Genomic DNA, 21,373 nt, shown 5'->3' with positions numbered 1-21,373 from the left:
GCTAATGATAAAGTATTAATCTATATGAGTTCTTTTTTTATAAAAGTCTCTTCAAAAAACACTTATATTCATTTCGTTCTTCCTGGAATGACATTTTGTGTATGCGTATGCGTGTTGTGTGTGTATATGTGTGTATATGTGTCCATTGAAATTCACTTAAATGATGATTAAGGACCAAATGATTATAGGACCTCCCTATATTACACATTTTTTATTAAATACTTCTACTTTCTTTGTCCTCTGAAACCTACTGAAAGCATGGTCAAGTAGCAAGTAAAATCTGGGAGGTTATTAAAAATGCAGATTATCGTGCTCAGTTCAGCAGCACGTATACTAAAATTGGAATGATACAGAAAAGATTAGCATGGCCCCTGCGCAAGGATGACACACAAATTTGTGAAGTGTTCCATATTAAAAAAAAAAAATGCTGATTATTAACTCTACTGCAGACCTGCTGAGTCACCATCTGCATTTTACCCAGATACTTTTGTGATTTGTACCCACATTAAACTTCTGAGGACTATTCTAGAACAGGGCATCAACAAAGCATGGCCTAGCTACATTTTATTTGTAAATAAAGTTTTATTAGAACACAGCTACCTCACTCATTATTTGTTTTCTATAATTACTTTTCCACTACAACAACAGAGTTCAGGAAAGCAAGGACTTTATAGACAGCAAGCCTAAAATATTTACTATATGACCCTTTAAAAAACGGTTTTTCAACTCTGCTGTAGAATATCCCTTACTATCTTCACTTCCCATAATCCTATTTTCCTCAGACTGCCTCTACCCTCCCCACCCCCTAGTTTCACAATCACTTTAACAACAATTACAAGGGAAATCAGCCTGCTCTTTGTCTGCAGAGCTGTGCTTCACTAAAAAGACACAGGCCCTCACAGATGGTCCATCTTGCCTTTCCTTTTCTTTCGATTTCCAAACCTTCAGCTCTCCTCATGTGTTGTTTGTATCTTGGTATGCTGCACATTTACTGCCTGCCACATTTATCACTTGGCTGTGTTACCATTTCGCTAAAGTCAATGGTAATTTTTCATGTAGCTTTGAAACAAACTTTTGAGAGCACATAGTTTCTTAATACCAACTGGCAACATTCTTTGCCCTTTAAGGGGTAATTGAGGGGACTTAATCTAGAAGCTTTTACAGTTCTACTGTAATTTCAGCTGTGTTACATATAGTTTAGTGCTCCTGCTTTTCTACTTTGGTTGTCAATATTATATTGCTCCTTAGCTAGGCTCTGTACTTCCACTCTTACCTTTCTAATGCATCCTTCATGTTTCCAACAAAGTTCTGTAACAAATAATATAGTTCTGCAACCACACTTTAAGGCAGATCACATTATTGTTCTTTTCAAGAGCCCTTCAAGGCCCCTCATTGTATCTAGAAGCCTGTATTCTTTAGCATGGCATTCAATACCTTCTATAGTGTGAATTATTTTATAGACTTAATACTTACTATAGCTTTCCACATATACTATTTTAAGGCACAAAAAACTATTCTTCATTACCTGCCCAAGTATATTTAACAGGCAGTCAACTTGTTGTCCGTTCACCATAGGCATGATGGAGCCAAACAGCACAACACCTAGCAGGCTATTTCCCTTCGTGTAGGGAAGCCTCTTATGGTAAATAGAACAGAGGACAGTTATGCTGGCCAGTTTGTCAATTATGAATAGAAATGGGCTGCCAAAAGTTATTGAGCCTAAAAAGAGGCAGTAAGCGGAATAGGTAACCTGTGAGGAACAATTCCTCAAGTTCAGGAAGATACTGCATTCGAAAATAAAAATAAGCTGCTATGAAGTAAAGGCAGTAGAAGAACAGGAAAGATTCTTTGGAATTTAAAACATGTGATTCCCAAAATTGGGTTAGTGGAAGAACTACTACTCATTTTATGGGCTGAATTGCAGAATGTAAATATTAGAAAATCAAGTTTGTGACTGGAAGAACATATTAGGAAATTATCCTTTGATAAAAATAATGCAAGAAACAAATTAAGACTAGACCCAGGAAAATTTATAAAAGACATTTAAAAGGTATTTCAGAAGAAGGGAAAAAATGATGGAACAGAAGGAAGCACTATATTCAAAGGAATTATTAGAATAAAAATATTCCCCAAAGAAAAATAGATTTTGAAAAGAACCTAGCAAGTACTAGGCAGAAGTGTTGAGAAACATCACATGCCTAGACACATCCTGATTATTTGATTTTTTTTTTTTTTTAACCCAAGGATAAAGTGAGCTTCTAGGAAGGAGTAGGGGTAAAATGATTACTTAGAACCTCTCCACCCCTCCCCTCAAAAATTAATGGCATTCGCCTACTCAAAAATAAAGATTACACATACAAAAGCAATATTCACAGACTTCTGATGGACAGTGAATGGGAATTAGGTGTCATCATCTGTTCAGTCTTTCAAATTTGATGAAAAATATATAAAAATATGTATTTCTAAGTGTGCAGAGGCTTAACACATTCCATATATCCTTTCTGAAGGCCATATGTAGGTCTTCTCCAGAAAACAGGATAAATCACAAAAAGGATAGATCTTGGGAAATTATAACAAATATGGTAAACAATGAGTTAATGTTTCTAATATTCGCCTTATCAGTCAAATTTTTTAAAAGACAACTTAATAGAGAAGTAGATAAAGGATATGATAGGTCAATTTACAGAACAAGTATGCATGGCCAGCAATCCTGACTAATAATTGAAGAAATGCACATTAAAATTAGCCTTTTTTTTCTGTATACTAACAAATATTTAAAATTTTAGTAATAAGCAGTGTTGACTAATGTGTAAGAAAAATGGGTGTGTAAATTGATATTACCACTTAGGATTAAATTTTAGCTTCGCCTGCTGATGTTAAATGATGCCACTTGACAAAGCTGTCCCATTTCTAGATATCTATCCTATATAAATACTCAAAGGTTTATGTAGATTAAATGTACTGATATGAAACGATGGCTGTAATAGGTAAAAAATGTAATTGTAGAACGATGTATTTATGGTGATTCTCGTTTTTTAAAAAACCCTGTATGAATGTTTGACTATTCATAGAACAAATTTGAAATGGAACACATCAGATTGTTAATAGTTGCTAGCTAGATCTGGAGATGGGAGAGGGCAGGAGTCCAAAGTAGACATTCATTTTATTTTATAAACTGTATGTAAGTAAATGTTATTTTTGTAATCTAAAGAAAAAAATGCTTAGTCTTACTCATCCTTTTATATCTGTAACATATACTCCCTCATTGGATAATTTTGACATTTTCTCAGTCAGATTACCCTGAGTTCCCATAGTGGGAATTCTTTTACCGTAACAATCTTTGTTTCATTTTATTTTCTACTCTTGTTGACATGTTTTTCTTATATATATCTGGAAGTCCTTATTTTTTCTTTGTCATAATGACAGTTTTCTATCTTATGTATACTAAACGTTAGTTGCATGACTTAATGTGTAAACCCAGTATCCTATTTTTTGAGTACTTTTAGAGAATATATAGACTCTGCTTTTGGTTAGTATAATGAAATATGTCTGATGTTTGTTTCTTCTGTGTCACCTGGAATTTTTTTAAGCAGCAGCTAAATATTTTTCTACCTAGATATACGTAGGTGAAGTAAAAGTCAATTTATCAATTAAATATTTAAGATCAAAATATGAGATTCACAGTGAAAGTATGGGTTGATACATGCTTTTGTATTAGTATTAGATACTTAAAATTTATTTTTTCTCCAAGTTTGGAATAGTTGATGCTGATGGATATTTAAGTTTATATCAAACAAACTGGAAATGTTGCCCAGTAACTGGAAGCATGCCTAAGCCATACCTGGTAAGCCAAAAATTCTTACCTTTAAACTTTTTTAGAATTTTCATTTTATTTTATTTTTGTTATTATTAAGACACAGAGAGAGAGAGTTAGGGGAAGGGCAGGGGAAGAGAGAGAACACCAAGTAGGCTCCATGCCCAGCATAGAGCCCTACATGGGGCTCAGTGTCACAATCCCGAGATCACGACCTGAGCCAAAACCAAGAGTGGGATGCTTAACTGACTGAGCCACCCAGATGCCCCTTGAATTTTTCTTTTAAAGAAATCAAGAATATATATTTGAGGCAATAAATATTAAAGCCAAAAAGTAAAATCTATGTAGTTCTGTGTATTCAGTCACTTTACTATAAGCTCCTGTCCTTGTGTTATGTGAAAATTAGTCTGTGAGGTATAAAAATTCTAAGTCTCGGGGCGCCTGGGTGGCACAGCAGTTAGGCGTCTGCCTTCAGCTCAGGGCATGATCGCAGTGTTGTGGGATCGAGCCCCACATCAGGCTCTTCTGCTGTGAGCCTGCTTCTTCCTCTCCCACTCCCCCTGCTTGTGTTCCCTCTCTCGCTGGCTGTCTCTATCTCTATCGAATAAATAAATAAAATCTTTAAAAAAAAAATTCTAAGTCTCTGGTAACTTGGAAAATTAACCTGTATCAAACAAACATGGTACCTCCAGAGACCCATGCAACATGTGGGTTCCTCAAGCCCTTTTCCAGCCTCACTAAGCTACAGTGGGGATTATACCTAAAAAGAATGATCAACAGACCATGCATCTGGTGTGGTGTTTGTTTTTTGTTTTTTGGTTTTTTTTGCAATTAGCCCTCATGATCAAAGTAGAAAGGATATGCTGTAGCTGGCACAATTATTTTCTTGTCCATGTCTTCTTTTTTTTTTTAAGATTTTATTTATTTATTTGGCGGTGGGGGGAAGAGCAGAGGGAGAGGGACAAGCAGACTCCATGCTAAGTGCAGAGCCCAACGTGGGGCTCTATCTCACAACCCTGAAATCATGACCCAAGTGGAAATCAAGAGTCAGAGCTTAATTGACTGAGACACCCAGGCACCCCTTGCCCATGTTTTTTTTTTTTTTTTTAATTGCTACATCTCTATTGAGGACTGCACAAGCTTAATGAACCTTCCACAGCTTCATAGAACACTGAGTTTGTATTTAATATATTCTTTAATGAAGCCCATTATAGGACTAAGCAATACCTATTAGGAAATTATTAAGAATATGAGTTAAGGTTCTGGTAATTCACTCAAGGTTAAATTCTGGAATATGGTACTGATCTAAGTGAAAGTAAGCAAAGGGAGGGTTGGTGAGGGTACTTTGAAAGAATATTTTTCCTCGTATTTTTATTAAGCCAATGGATTTAAATATATGTTTATGTTCCCTTAGGAGCTTTTTTTTTTTAAGTTCTAAAAAGATAAATTGGATTGAAAATGTACTTTATTGGTTTCACGGATTTCAAGTATATTTTGTTTGTTTTAAGGACATATCTAGCCCAGCTCCAGTGGTAGTCAGGGGAAATGCGGAAGTAACTCAAAGGAAGAATCTTTTATGGATGATTTTGACATACTTAAAAAAAATCATTTTTTATTGAAGAGAAACATCTGAACAAGTCTTTGTAATAGACTAAACCTTTTATATTTTATATTAAGTTACTGTTTGATGGAGTATTCAGAAACATTGTAAATTTTTTAGTTTTGTTGATTTAATAATATGTTATTCACATATTTGAAAAATTATTTAACCATGAGAAATTTTCTAGTTTTGTTGATTTAATAATATGTTATTTTATTCACATATTTGAAAAATTATTTAACCATGAGGGACTCTTAACTATAGGAAACAAACTGAAGGTTGCTGGCAGGGTGGGGGCTGAGGAGATGGGGTAACTGGGGGATGGGCAATTAAGAAGGGCACGCGATGTGATGAGCACTGGGTATTACACACAACTGCTGAATTACTGACCTCTACATCTGAAACAAATGATGTACTATATGTTGGCTAATTGAATTTAAATTAAAAAAAGAAAAATTATTTAAGAATTTAAACATTTCTGAAAATAAATAATTTAGTCTGAGGTAATCTAAAATTCTAGTTTTTTCTAAGAAAAAAATTTCATAAATATTCTAGGAGAAATATTTAACATTTAACCTCCTTTTGTTTTCTTTTGAACTTTTCGATGAACAAAAGCACGAGATCTCATAAAGACTTATAATGCATATGGTTCAAGGAAAGTGTGTGTGAGAGAGAAGAGGAGAGGCAAAACAAATGTGGCAAAATGTTCAAAATGGTGAATCTGAATAATTGGTTTATGAGAATTCTGTGTATTACTCTTGAAACTTATCTAAAGTTTTTGGTGGGGAGACTAAATGGGCTTAAGTAAGCCACAAATTACATGATTGCTTTTTGATTAATGCATCTGCTTGGTTATAAAATTGCTAGTGACAGCAGTAACATTTGTTTGTTTCTAACTGTTCCAGACTTGGCAGTGTCACAACAAAACAGCCAATGATTTTGTCTTCGTTAGTTCCTCCTCTTTGATAGCTACAGCTGGTCTTTCAACTGACAATAGGTGAGAGATTTTAACGGAAATTTAAGTGTGCATCTGTATGGCCGAACTTTATTTTTTATTTGCTTTATATTTTTGTGTCTCAAGAATGTTTTCACAATTATGCTTTTCAATATTTTTATTATAAAGACTTGTTTCTTAGAGCAGTTGTAGTGTTCTAATTGTAAAGCTAGGGAAATTCTCGTGGCATTAAAAACAAAATCCATTCCTTCTGTATTATTAATATTCTAATGTTAAGACTTTAGGAGAAAAGGATTTGATAGTGAAATTAATTTTTCTTCTTATTATTCCTTATATGTTCAGAGAGCTTGAGGCAGAAAAAAAGAACTATTATTTATTGGTCCACCTTTCTCATTAATCCTCACGGTGGCTCTATTAGGTAGGTACTATCAGCGTTTCATAAGAAAACTAGAAACTCAAAAGACTTTCTAGTTGAACAGTAGCTAGTGAGTGGCAGCCTATCCCCATTTCCCCCAAAACCTTGAGTATGTGTGATGTCTCCTCCTGCCTCAGTCTCCACAACTCCCTGTTCAACTTTAGTGGAGTTCTGAGTAAATGCCAATTGAGGTTGCTGAACTTTTCTACTTATCTTTGAGGCCTTACTTTGTACTAGAAATTGGATTGTAGGAATATGGGGTTTTCAGCCCATCTTGCATAGAAATTCTTACATATATTGGTGCCTCCTTTGCAACTCATAGAAAGGAGTAAAAGCTACTCCCATTCGTAGCAGAAATAAGTTTTCTTTGTGCTCTGAAAAATTCAGTGTATCCTGCTATTGGTATAGGTCAGTCCCTCTGTTAGATTAGAGAATCAACAAATACAAAAAGTAGTTTCTGCCTTCAGGCTTCATATAGTATTATTTGTAAATACATGTCAGTCTGAAGCTACTCAGTTTCTTATGTTAGTTGTTTTTTAATTTTGTGTGAAAATTAATCATGCATAAATATACTGGTTACTTGTATTTGGTTCTTCTATAAATTTAAGAACTTTTTGTGAAAGCAAGGTTCAAATGCTATGTAACTATATGAGACAAGCTTACTTTTTATTCTGTTGTTAAAATCTTGTGTCACTCAAGAAGTGATTTTTTTTTTTTCAGGAACATATGTTTGTGGGATACTCTCGTAGCACCTGCCAATAGTTTAGTCCATGGTAAGTTTTGAAAGCATTTTATAAGTTTTGAAAGTCAAGAAATTCATAAACTAAAAGAATTTTTTGATGGATTTGTCTTTAATGACATGTATTTATTAGCCTGTGAGGTTTATTTTGCCCACAGTGGCGCAGAGTGTGAAAGCAGAAAAATGCAAGATAAACAATGAACTCTTTACTGTGAAGGACAGTAGTAGAACATAGATAATGTAAAAATCATGTTTTTACTTTGGATCTGATAACCACTACTATTCCACATTGTTCTGGGAGTCCTAACAAATGCAGTAAGACAAGAAAAAGAATTCAAAGGTATTCATTTGGAAGAGAAGTAATAAAACTGCCTTTATTCACAGATGACATAATTGTGTAGAAAATCTTAAAGACTCTACCAAAAAATCCCAAAATAAAATAGAAACTTTTAGAACTAATGTGCAAGTATAGTAGAATCATGGGATACCAGGTCAATAAACTAAAGACATTTGCTTTCATATATACCAGCAATGAACAATTGGGATTTTGAAATTTTAAAAAACCACCATTTATAATAGCACCCAAAATAATGAAGTACTGAGGTATAAATCTAACAAAATATGTATAACCTCTGTTGGGGAAAACTATAGAAAAAAGATAAAAGAAATCAAAGATCTAAATAAATGGAGAGTTAGTCCACATCCATTATTGTTATCCAATGTTGTTTAGATGTCAGTGCCTCCCAACTTCACAGATTAAATGGAATCCTAATCAAAATCCCAGCAAACTGTGTTGTAGATATCAACAAACTGGTTCTAAAAGCAGACCTAGAATACTGGATACTGAAGAAAAACACTACCTGATTTCAGGACTTACTATAAAACTGCAGTAATGAAAGACATTATGTTATGGGTTAAGAATAGACACAGATCATGGAATGGAAACTATAACCCTTCTAGAAGGAAATACAGGAGAAAATCTGTGTGACTCTGGGTTTAGTCATGAGTTTTTAGATACAACATCTAAAGCACAGTCCATGAAAGAAATGATACATTTAAGACTAAAAAATTACCCTTTTCTCAGTATCTAAATGGCACGTAAGCATATGAATAGGTCCTTAACATCAGTAGTCATTAGGGAAATGGAAACTACATTCCCCATAAGATACTACTATATACCCTAAAATAGCCAAAATCAATGATTCGAGAATACCAAGTATTGGTGAGGACGTAGAGAACCTGGAACCCTCATGATTTGCTGATAGAGTATAAAATGGTACAGCTGCTTTGGAAAACTGATTGGCCGTTTCTAACAAAATTAAACATGCACCTATATATATGCCCAAGTGTCCATAAAAACACTTGTATAGGAATGTTCTTAGCAGCTTTATTTATAATAGCCAAAAACTAAAAACAACACAAACATGTCCAACAGGAACCTGGTCTCTTTATGTAATAGAATACTATTAAGCAAAAAAAAAAAAAAAAAAAAAAAAAAAAACCCGCATAACCTACGATACATGGGACAATATTCATTAAACTCTAAAACATTATGTTGAGGGGCACCTGGGTGGCTCAGTGTTAAGCATCTGCCTTCAGCTCCTGGGATCGAGCCCCGCATCAGGCTCCCTGCTCTGCTGGGAGCCTGCTTCTTCCTCTCCCACCTCCCTGCTTGTGTTGCCTCTCTCGCTGGCTGTCTCTCTCTGTGTCAAAGAAATAAATAAAATAATAAATAAATAAATTAATTAATTAATTAAAAATCATGATGTTGAAGGAGAAGAAGCCAGGCACAATAGAGTATATATCATAAAATTCCATATGTGAAGTTCAGGAGCAGGTAAACCTAATCAGATAGAAATCAGAGTAGTGATTGCCTTTGTGGGAGAGGAGGGTTGACTGCAGAGAGGTGTGAGGGAACTTTCTGGGACGATGACAGCATTCTGTGTCTTTACCTGAGTGATGGTTACACAGATGTCTCCATTCGTCAAAGCCCATCAAAGGTGTACACTTAGATTTTCTACATTTTACTCTGTGTTAGTTATATCTCAGAGTACTGGTAAAACTCAAAGAATCCTTCTCTATAATTTTTTCTTCAGATTCTTAACAATAAGTGTATTGAGTACTTAGTATATGCTGGGCACACTGTGTTTTGAATGTATTAACTAATTTAATCCTCACAAAAACCTATTAGGCAGACTGGATTATGTCTTTTTACAAATGATAAAACTGAGATTTACATTAAAAAAAGAAAAAGGAATTCACCTAAGGTATACATTTAAACCCATGCAAAAAAACAAGATTTAAATCTTGACATTCTAGGGGTGCCAGGGTGGCTCGGTCAGTTTAGCGTCTGCCTTCAGCTCAGGTCATGATCTCAGGGTTCTGGGATGGAGCCCCGCATTGGGCTCTCTGCTCAGTGGGGAGCCTGCTTCTCCCTCTCCCTCTGCCTGCTGCTCCCCCTGCTTGTGCGCGCTCTCTCTCTCTCTGTCAAATAAATAAGTAAAATCTTTTATAAATAAATTAAATAAATAAATAAATAAATAAATAAATCTCGACATTCTAACTCCCAAATTTTCATTCTTCATCTTTATGCCTTATTGTCTTTGAGCTATTTACAGACTTTTTTTTCCGTAAGATTTGTTAGGCTAGACTTTTTTTTTTTTAAGAAAAAAATATTCATTGTATTTATGTATTTCTGATACTTATATTGTTATGTCTTCAAGTTCACCAGTTTGGGGTTGGTTTTTTTTTTTATGGTATTGTTTAATCTTCTCTTAATCCGATGCAGTATATTTTTCATTTGAATATTATAGTTTTTAATCTCTGGACCTTTTATTTGTATCTTTCATGTCTCTACTTAACAAGCCTGATCTTTCATCCAGCTTCTTGAACATAGGGAATATAATTATAATGACTTTTAATTTCTTTATCTACTAATTCTATCATCTGTGTAATTTCTAAGTTGGTTTCAGTGGACAGATTTTCTTGTTATGGATTGTATTTTCCATGCCTGTTAATTTTTTATTAGATGCCAGGCATTATGAATTTTACCTACTCTGAGGCAAACCCTTCTGAGTACTCTATTCTGTGCCTTGTGAATTACAAGGTTTTCCACTATGGCTGGTGGGAGTAGGACCCAAACCAACTTGGGGTCCCCTTGTGCCATGGCCAGAAAGCACTCTGTGTCAATAAACAGGGGCAGTTGTATGGCTCACCCAAGTTTACTTCCCATCTCTTAGAGATCATTTTTTCTTTGCTTGATGTCCAGTGTCTCAAACCATTGTTTCCTATATGTCATTTAATTTTTTAAATTGTTTCAGGTAGGTGGGTAAGTCTGCTAATCTATCGTTCTGCCTTGGCCAGAAGTCAGAAGTCTGTTTCTTATACTATTAAATGGCTTTTCCGTTTTTATTTTATTTTATTTTATTTTATTTTATTTTATTTTATTTTATTTTATTTTATTTTATTTTATTTTATTTTTTTAGCTTTTACATGCCATGATAGTGGAGCTACCGTGTTAGCATATGCTCCAAAACATCAGCTACTAATATCAGGTGGCAGAAAAGGCTTTACATGTGCATTTGACCTTCGGCAACGACAGCAGAGGCAGCTTTTCCAGAGCCATGATTCTCCAGTTAAAGCCATTGCTATTGATCCAACAGAAGAGTACTTTGTTACAGGATCTGCTGAAGGCAACATAAAGGTAAATACAGTAATGTCCCAGTATCTACAAAAGGAAAAGAAATCTTCAGAAACCTTAAGTCTTTAAGCATATCGATGATACCAGTCTATTTAAATAATAGAAATATTAACTCCTACTTGTGGTCAACATTTCAGTTGCTATTTAATCAAATTTTTAATGAAATGATGCTTAACTTGAAATTGTCTCTTTTTCAGTTGTTTTCAAATATGCTTAATTAATGTGCAATAGAACTTGATTTTCCATACATACAAACATATTTCAGGCATTGGAATTAGTCTTGACTCCCATTTTCAGAGTCACTGAATGCAGTTTCGGATACTATGAAATATACTAACATTTTCCTTTATACCGAATTACTCCCCCCCTTTTTTTTTTCATTTGTAGCATTAGCATCCGGCCACTCAGTGCCTGATTCAAGGATTCTGAATGTACCTGGATAAACCCTGTCCTTCTCAAACACCACTGTGTTTAAATCTTAGAGGTTGTTTAAAATGTTAAGCAGCTTATTAAAACGCATCCCATCCTAGAAATACTGTTGCTAGGTCCCACCCTAGATATACTCCGATTGTAACTCTAAAGCTCAGGAATGTGTATTTTTATAGTGCATACCTAGCAGTCTTGATGGAGGGTCCTCTGGCCACACTTGGAAAGATCTGCAGGGATAAGTCAGTTTAGACTCGTCTGTAAGTTACTGTAATGGTCAGCAACCCACTGAAGGAGGCTACATTCTTAGAATCCATTGTTTTAATCCTTAGTGAGACTATTTAGTAAGAATAAGTTGGGCTACTTTGTTAGAACCTGCATATTGTTTTCATAGTTATCAGCCAGAAAAAAAATTAACTAGAATTGTTTAATTTCAAAAAGGCTTTTCTATCAATTATATACACCAACTTCCATACAGAATTATTTTCCTTCAGTTTGAAGCTAGTTTCTTATTTGAACGGCCTTCAGTGTAGAGTAAGATGTATTGTATTTTAGATTAGTTCTTCAGATTAGTTTGTGCTCTGATCTTGAGGTTTATTATTTAATCAAGTAAAAAAAGATTAGAAACTGTACCATGTAGTATTCAGAAGTCACAACTTAACAATCCTGTCCAGAGTAGTATGAACTAAAGAATTTCTTAGGAGAAAGAAAGATTAAAAAATAAATAAACAAACAAATAAATAAATCCAAAAAAAAGTGATCTAAAAAAAATCAGGAATTAATTGGATTTCCCTAAATTTAAAATAGATGTCCTGAAAGCATTTAAGTCTTTCACGTAAGTGAAAATGCTTATAAATTATTTTATAAGTAATTTACTTTAATAACAGGCACATTTATTTTGGTAGAACCTACAAATAGAAAACCTCAATAAATTATACTAAAGTTGTGGTAATTTATCTTGCAGTTGGAACAACTTTCTGAGGCTATCTTTCCAGTGGTTCTAACCCCTTGCTGGGTATTACAAACGATTACCCCATTGTAAACTATACAGCACAAGCTTTGCTGAGAGTCCCTATAATATTGCAAGTTTCTATAGCATTGTACACTCAACCTCCTCTACCTGAGTTCTTCTCTCCAATGCAGGGTTTAAAATACTTTCTTTCTAAATGGATGGATTTTGACGAATGTAATAATATCAAAGGGATTTGGAAAATTGCAACACAGAGTCAAAAGGTTATGACCTTAGGCTTACACAGGTTTTTTTTCCATCTTTGTTTTAGAAATTACTTATTTGCATACAAAAACGGGCTTAAATTTTTCATTTGGATTTTTAAGGTAATCACCAACCTCAATTTTTAATTTTGTTCCTAATGTCTTTCAGATTTGGAGTCTGTCCACCTTTAGTCTTCTCCACACTTTTATCAATGAACATGCCCGGCAGTCCATTTTCAGAAATATTGGAACTGGAGTGATGCAAATTGAGACAGGACCAGCAAATCACATTTTTTCATGTGGAGCTGATGGAACAATGAAAATGAGGATACTGCCTGATCAGTTTAGCCCATTAAATGAAGTGTTGAAAAATGATGTGAAATTTATGCTATAACATTTTGACAATAAGATGTATAATTTATTCCCTATTCCATGGAAGTGGGCGACGTATAATGTACAGTGATCACTCTCTCTGCCACAGATAAGCTAATGCTTCCTTGTTTTCATATTTATTTTATGGAGCTTTGCCCTTGATGCACTGATGCCTTAAAAATTAACAAGGTCATTCAGAATTAGACTATATTGCCTAAAGTAGAATGTATAAGTAATACTGTAATAATACATATTTATAGTATGTTATAGTGAGTATGTCATAGTGTTAAAGGAGTTTTGTGTTCTTATTGTTGATAAACTCTTCTGCAGATGTCTCTGTATGAATTTCTTTAACAGTAAAAATACCCTTTAACTAAAGGCAGTTGACATCAGTCATCACTTAATCTACCATGCCCTTACTTCTTTTTTTCGAACTAATACATCTCAAACTCTTCTTGTGTTAGTTAATGATAGATTGATAATTGGGCAAGAATAAAAAATGTAATGAACATCTTCATTAAAACTGTCATTGGGACTTGAGTGATATATGTCCCAAATGGCTTATTATATGAAATTCCCCATTTCCTGCTTGGAGCCCAAGTGTGTTTGTATATATGTAATATATCTCACACATCTTATTTGAACTTAGTTTGTGTATATATCAGAGAAAATTACAAGTCTTTTCATGTGTTTTTGTGCCATAGCAACTACTGCCACTAGAATAGCAACTTTTTTTGCAGATGTTTTTTCCATGTTTTTTTGTTCTTAATTTTTGAATTCCCATCCTAGTTTTCAAATAATTTCAAATAATTTCAGGAAGACATCCAAGATTATTATTTTAAAGATTATCTTGAGTCAAATAAGTCTTAGCAGGCAATAACAATTCTGTGTTAGCATATATGAGACACTCAAAAGTAAGTTTATAAAACTGTCTAAGGATTTTAGAGCACCATTTTAGGATTTTACTTTTTTTTTTTAGGTGCTTTTAGTCTCAAAGTTCTGAACACCTTATAGCAGTGTTTTTAGAAACAAATGTGAAAACAGTCAAATTAAATAGATAATATTTACAAATGTAAAATACCTGCCAGATCTACCACTAATAGAAAATAAACTAAACCTTATATTTTATTATTTTTGCCAAAATATATTATTTTACTATAAAATATGACCAAAATATTAAATATGCACAATGCTTTTAACTTAAATGTGCTAATAACCCTATTTCTGTCTGTTTTGTGCTATACCTTTTCTGATTAAAAATTAAAGACAACTTGATTTTAGCCAAGGAGCCTGAAGGCAGATGGGACTAAGTGTTTAAGGGACAATTATATACTATGTAGCTTAAATATATTTTGTTAATAGGAACTATAAAAACATTTTTATGTAACAAAATATGAACAACTATTATCTTGGAAATTAAAGAGTCAAAGCAAAGAAATGAAGGGCTGGTAAAATGAATTTTGTAATATCCTCAGGATACTTTTATCTTAAAAGTATATTGTTAAAGATTTTGTAAATTGTATTCATAATTTTAAATGTGTTAAGCTAGTTGCAGTGAAAACACTGTCATTGATTATGTAGAGAGTTTATGTGCACATAATAACCTGTATCTATAACCGTGCAATAACAGTAACCATATGTGACTATTTTGCCACAGATCTGTGGCATCATTGAAAACGATACTGCTGTGTGATGTAGTTCAGCTTAAGTTATTTTTCAGTAACTGCACAAATCAAGATTCAAAAGGCTTTAAACACTTTCAATGAGATAGAAAATTTATTATGCTTATTAGAAAAAAGGCATTGTGGATGAACAATTAAGCATTTTAATTGAGGGTTTATATGAGTAATAAATTATGTAAGCCCATATGTATTTACATCAGAGTCATAATATTTTAAATAAACAATCATGCAGTAACTTTTTTTTTAGCATGCTATTGTTTTAAGTAATATTTATGCAACGTTAGTTGACTTAAAGTATATGTGACATATTTAGATAAAGAATTTCTGTATTTATATTTGGTAAATATAGGAAGGATTGAGTAATTTTCCTAAATACCTTGTTCTTCCTTTTTAACTTAATATATAAACCTTATTCAAAAAAAGGTGAGAATAAAAAGTTGAAATGTATATTTAAGTATAAAATGATGTACATACATGTAAAATTTTAGCCACATTCATGGAATGGGTACATCAAAATATGTTTTTTAAATTGTGCATTTTCTGAGAATGTGGCTTTGTAATGATGGAAAAGTTCACAACATTGCAAGTCTCATTTTCTGAAATGGATGATTTTTCTTAAGTAGAATCATGGGACAGTCAATTCCATCCTCCTTTCTTGTTCTTTTTGTTTTGCCCAAATTGATTTTTCCTTTTTTAAAAAATTACTTTAAAAAATTGCAAGAATTTCTCACACTGATCTCAACAGTTGGAGTACAATACAAAGATACCCACTTTAAGAAAGTCCTTATACAATCTTAAAGTGGTGATGATCTTTTTAACAGGGTTGGAAAGCCAGACAGACAAACTTTACTAAACAGAAATACGTAATGGCATGGCAGGGGACCATCGTTAAAGTTAAAAGAACAGGTAGACTATAAGAAGTATTTGTATAGTAATAGGAAAATTATTAATGTCCACATATGCAGAGAGAACTTTAAAATGAAATTGTTGGAGAGATCAATTCACAGAACAGGACATTGGAAAAGCAAGTATAAAGTATGTTCATCCTCACTAATGGTAAAAGGAATGTTAAAAAAAAAAAAAGCAACAATGTGATACCACTTGTCATCTGTCAAATTGGTATAAAATCAAGGGACAACATCAGTTTGACGGAGATATAAGGAAGCAGATGCCCTGAAACACTACCGGTAGGAGTAAGTTGCCACACAGTCACCTAGATGCCTGTCAAGTTTGAATACACATACTTTCACTAAACAGTCTTACTTTTGAGAACTTATCCTACAAGGATGACAGCACCTATGCACATAAATATGTGTACATAGGTATTTATTGAGCTATCTGGAGGAAAAAAAAAAACTAGAAATCTAAATGTTAATTAGTAGGTAAATGGTTAAATTGTCAAACATCCATGGAATTGAATACTCTCAACACTAAAAGAATGCCAGATTGGTATCCGTTAATCTAAAAAGAGGTTAGTGAGAAAAATTGCTAAGTAAAAGGTAAATACCCCATATTGTATCAGGTTTTTTAGTCCTATATGTATATACAGACAAATATGTATGGAGGAATACATAAAAGTTTAACATGGGAGAAGGGAAGAAGGAGCTAATACTTTTCCAAACTCCTTTGAACCTCAGTAACAGGATATCAAATAGAGAGACAGAGAAAATCTGTATCTTTAAATCACATAGTACTTAATGGCTGAGAGCTGCTGTGTTGAATGAAGTGGCCTTGTCAAGAATACTCTTTGGATTGAGATATCTTGATGCTTAATATGTATTTAAGTAGAAAGGTTAAAATGTTGTCCTTTGGAGTACCTGGAAAAAGTTGAACATTCGTTACTTAAAGGTCTTATAGAAATGTGTATAGCTCATGCCATCAGAGTATCACATTGTTTCACAAGGCTCCTGGTAGTAAGAAATATTTCTTAAGTTCTCCCACAGCAAATACACATGGGTGATAAAATCATTGGTGTGATAATCCATTTCTTTCCACAGTAGAGATATTTTACTCCTGCGCAATTGTCCACCCAGTGTAGGTATGACCTATGTAACAGAATTTAAGCAGTACAGTGCATCGGTCCCGGATAAGTGTTAAATCATTTTAAAATCTACATCTCTCCCCACATGCAAAATACTCCCCAAAACTCCAGTATTTTCATCCTGTTATTGCTTCCAAGTCAGGCTTGAGCCACAGGATCCCATTATCAAAGTCAGGTCCAAGTGTGTATTTGGCTCCTTGAATGAGGTTCCTTGTGTAGAGTACTTCTCCAGAGACCTATGAACTAATGAGGTAGTTATGTGCCTTGCACACACCAAACATGCAGTTGTGAGACAGAGGTAGTATGACTATCTCCCACTCTAAAAGAGGGGAAATAGGAGTCACACACTGGTACCCGGTCCATTGAGATTCCGAAGTTTAGCTGAGAAGTCACCAGTCCTTGAGTAATCCTCAAATTAATTCTGCACAACTCTTGGCCCCTCCCTTGGGCTGTTTTTTCTTTTAAATTCTGAGTGAGCTTTTTTCTGTAAAAGTCGCCCATGTTTTGTTTTGTTTTTTTAAGATTTTATTTATTTGACAGAGAGCCAGTGAGAGAGGGAACACAGGCAGGGGGAGTGGGAGAGGAAGAGGCAGGCTTGCAGCAGAGCAGGGAGCATGATGCAGGGCTCAATCCCAGGACCTGGGATTATGCTCTGAGCCAAAGGCAGACACCTAACAACTAAGCCACCCAGGTGTCCCGTGGCCCATGTTTTTAACTGAAAAGAGTGTCGGCCTATTTCTTGGCAAGTGTTGTTTCAGGGTTCGGAATCCTCTTTACATTTTGTGCTATTCCTGTCCCTTCTAGTAAAATCGCTCTAAAAACTTTGTGTTTTTATCACAATATTTTCTGTATTAACTTAATTTAACTTTAACAATATTTTCTGTATTAACTTAATTAATCCACTCAGGAAAAAAGGCACACTCACACTTCTTTTTCTGAAATGAGCTCTTACCTACCTTGAGCTTCCTCCAAGATTGCTGTAGTTAGTATACCACATTAAGATTCTTAGAAATTCTAGTATCTCATGAAAAGTGTCTACATGGCACACCCTTGAATTTTTCTGAAATCTCGACAAAAGGACTTAAACACAACATTGGTCGTGTCTCTATTCCAAGACAATTTGTAATCGACTACAATATTGGATAATTAAAAAAAATATCCATGAGGGGTGCCTGGGTGGCTCAGTCGTTAAGCGACTGCCTTAGGCTCAGGGTGTGGTCCTAGAGTCCTGGGATCGAGCCCCACATCGGGCTCCTCCACTAGGAGCCTGCTTCTTCCTCTCCCACTCCCCCTGCTTGTGTTCCCTCTCTCGCTGGCTGTTTTTCTCTCTGCCAAATAAATAAAGTCTTAAAAAAAATATATCCATGAGGCCATTGTTATGTAGACAGAGGCATGCGTGCTCACAAAGACACAGGTAACTCCCACATACAAAGAGCTAGCACAGCAACTCTTCACTCTGAAGATTGGTAAGTGGAGGGAAAAGTGAGAGGCTATTATTCCAGGAGAACAAGAGCCCACCAGGTGAGGGTGCTGTGCTGGGAGTATTCAAGCAGTAAGGTGGGAGCCTTCCTGGTTTAAAATCAAGCGCAGGGTTGCCAACTGGGACTAGCATTTCATGGGTAAGTACACAAGAGAACTCCGAGGATTTTAGACCGTATTTGTAGAAGAAAATCTTCAAAGTAGAATTACACGGCCAAAGACAAAACAAAACTAAGCTTTGTAGTGTTTGGGATAGGCTCAAGTGAGATTTGAGAGAGTCAAAAAGAAAAAAACTCAGGTGAGGAAGAACCTATGTAGACAAGGAGTCCGGTGGTGCAACCACAGAAAAATAAGGGTTCTAACTACGGGCAGCACTTTAGTTTCTATACAGAATGGCTCAAAGGTTGAACATCTGGAAACATGGAGAGAACTCATTTTCATGGGGAGGGTGGTTGATTGAATCAGCTAAGATTGTGGATAAAGTCGCCCTTTGATGCAGGCAATAGTTCTAGCAAGTTTTCTTCAGAAGTGCATTTTAGTGACTTATAGAAGGTAAGTAATTCTGAATAAAGAGAAAAAAATACTCTGATGAAGGTGTAATCACCAGTGATCTGTACCAGCTATGAGTTGGGGGTGTGGTCTATGGAAGTAATAGAAAATTTTTATTTTATGCTCAAATTTCTAGTTTGCCTGACATTGAACAATTCTACCCGACCCAATCTGCACCTTTATTTGGAAAAACGCATATACTCTTTACTCATGTGGTTACATTAAGGACAAGATGACGTGTTATGATAATGCTCTGAAATGAGAAATAGGCTTGGAAAGAGGTGAAGCAGCCGTCAGATGATGAGTTTGGAGGATGGTGAAGTTACAGCCCTGTTTTGAATCAGGCACGTTCATTGACAGACTTGCATGAAAATGTGGTTAAAGCATGAAGACCACATAAGCATTTCCCTTGGCTGTGTTTAAGGTGCACAGCCTTGCTTCAGTGCTTTTAGCCTGCTGGAAAATGTTAGACCTGATGATCTCTTTCTCCACACTTCCCAGAGAACCCTTCTCTCCCCGCCTGGAAAACTCCAGCTCATCCTTTTTGACTTGGTTGGATGGAAGCTTCTTTGTGAAATCTTCCCTGTTCATCCAGGCAATACGAGTCACTCCCACTCTCCGCCCAGAGTATATGTGCATACATTTTTATTGCACATGTCATGCTACCACCTAGTTCTTTGCACTAAAAAAAACACCTTTTTTTGCTGCTCAGTAAGCACACTAGAGACTTCAAATGAGAGAGGAGAGGACAGGAGAAACAGGATCAGAAGATTTTTTAAAACTTACAAATGTATCTAAAGTTAGTTCCTACCTTCAGCTGGTAGAAGCAAAAACAGGCATGCACAGAGGTATTTTGGGCAGGCGGCTAGAGTTACAGCTATCTCTATTTCGTGTGATTTATAGGGTGTTGGGGTCTTGTGTCTTGGGTTTTTGGTCTGGGAGGATTCATTAATCCAGATGGAGCTGCAAGTATTTAATAATATATTTAGCCACTCACTAATAGACTAGTGATTAGAAGATTCCTAGATGCTAATACTTTTTTTTATGACCCCACATTGGAAATACACAAGAGCTAATTTGAAATGAAGTGATCCAAGTGTTTATTTGCTCAAGTAAGATAGGAAAGTTAATAACTTTGCTAACTTTTAAATATTATCACACTGTGAAATATCGTGGAAGAGTAATAATTCTTTAAGACAGTAATGCAAGTTGCCTGAGACTGTAGAGTTCCTCTCCTTCCCCAGCCCACTAAAGTAAGCCCTGAGGTGATGGTCCCTCTGCATTGTTTCTATTAGCAGGTCCTGTGGCCTGTCAGGTCTAGATGGCCCTAGTAAAGTGGGCTGTGGTGAGAGAAGGTGGCAGGGTCCATGGGGAATTTCTAATTTTGCATTATTTTATTTTTAGTATTTTTTAAATATTTGTTTATTTTAGAGCGAGAGTGCATGTAAGTGGGAGGAGGGGCTGAGGACCTCACACTCAGCACGGAGACTGACATGTGGCTCCATCTCATGACCCTGAGATCATGACCTGAGCCGAAACCAAGAGTTGGTCACTTAACCGACTGAGCTCCCCTAAAGTTTTGCAAGGAAAGTATAGAGCTTGAGAGGTTGAGGATAAAAGAGAAGGGAGGAGCACTTGGGTGGCTCAGTGGTTAAGCATCTGCCTTCGGCGCCTTCGGCTCAAGTCATGATCCCAGGGTCCTGGGATCGAGTCCCACTAGGCTCTCCGCTCAGTAGGGAATCTGCTTCTCCCTCTCCCTCTGTCACTCCCCCTGCTTGTGCTTTCTTTCTCTCTCTCTGTCAAATAAATAAATATTAAAAAAAAAAAAGAGCATTGAAGATATATTATAAAACCGTGATAAAGATAGAAGGGGCTCTGGGCAGTGCTATTTAAGGGTGCAGCTGGGAAAAAGGGAGACAGAAGTGAAGCAATGGGGACAGTTCCTGGAGCTGAGTCTGCAGACACCATGACACCCTGGCTGACTCTCACAGCAGTCATGCAGACAGTCGCCTCCTCGTATCCCAGACAGCAGAAGCCAGGTCTCCTTAACGCTTCCTGCTTTGTCCTAAGTCAATCCAGCTTTCACAGGGCAGATACACAACAACAGTGCTCAGTTGGCGGTGACAAATATCACTGCCCGTGGGCATTCAGGCAGGAATCATTTCTAATTATTTGGGGGTGGGGAAGGATGGGAGTGTACAAACTCTTAATCCTAATTTAGTTGCATCACTGCAGACTCAGAAAGTGTTTAGAAAGTAAATACCTTTGTCCCTCCCTCTAATGGGTGGCACCACCAAAGGCTGAGCCTGCCAAACCAGAAACCCTGTGAATCAACCTAGATGACTCTGCTTCCCTCAACCCCCACATCCCATCAGGTTCCAGGGCCTGC

General features: G+C 35.5%; 1 protein-coding gene and 1 non-coding gene across 6 annotated transcripts in view; both read left to right on the top strand.

Moving 5' to 3' along the window:
• Positions 1–15,155, top strand: part of DMXL1 (Dmx like 1) — a 128,548-nt gene extending 113,393 nt beyond the window's left edge. For all 5 annotated transcript variants that reach the window (XM_045794874.2, XM_045794877.2, XM_045794876.2 and 2 more), the window contains 5 exons: positions 3,752–3,844; positions 6,320–6,411; positions 7,505–7,557; positions 11,009–11,226; positions 13,031–15,155. In XM_045794874.2, the coding sequence (XP_045650830.2) occupies positions 3,752–3,844; positions 6,320–6,411; positions 7,505–7,557; positions 11,009–11,226; positions 13,031–13,255 (681 nt within the window). In that variant the 3' untranslated portion in view covers positions 13,256–15,155. The remainder of the gene's footprint in view (positions 1–3,751; positions 3,845–6,319; positions 6,412–7,504; positions 7,558–11,008; positions 11,227–13,030) is intronic.
• Positions 310–416, top strand: LOC123790610 (U6 spliceosomal RNA). The gene has a single exon (XR_006779138.1). It is a non-coding gene; the product is annotated as a U6 spliceosomal RNA (small nuclear RNA).
• Positions 15,156–21,373: the final 6,218 nt, after the last annotated feature.

This window comes from Ursus americanus, chromosome 5 (genome assembly GCF_024610735.1).
Source record: "Ursus americanus isolate L20-20 chromosome 5, mUrsAme1.1.p, whole genome shotgun sequence".
NCBI lineage: Eukaryota > Metazoa > Chordata > Mammalia > Carnivora > Ursidae > Ursus > Ursus americanus.
This window is presented reverse-complemented; position numbering and strand designations above follow the sequence as displayed.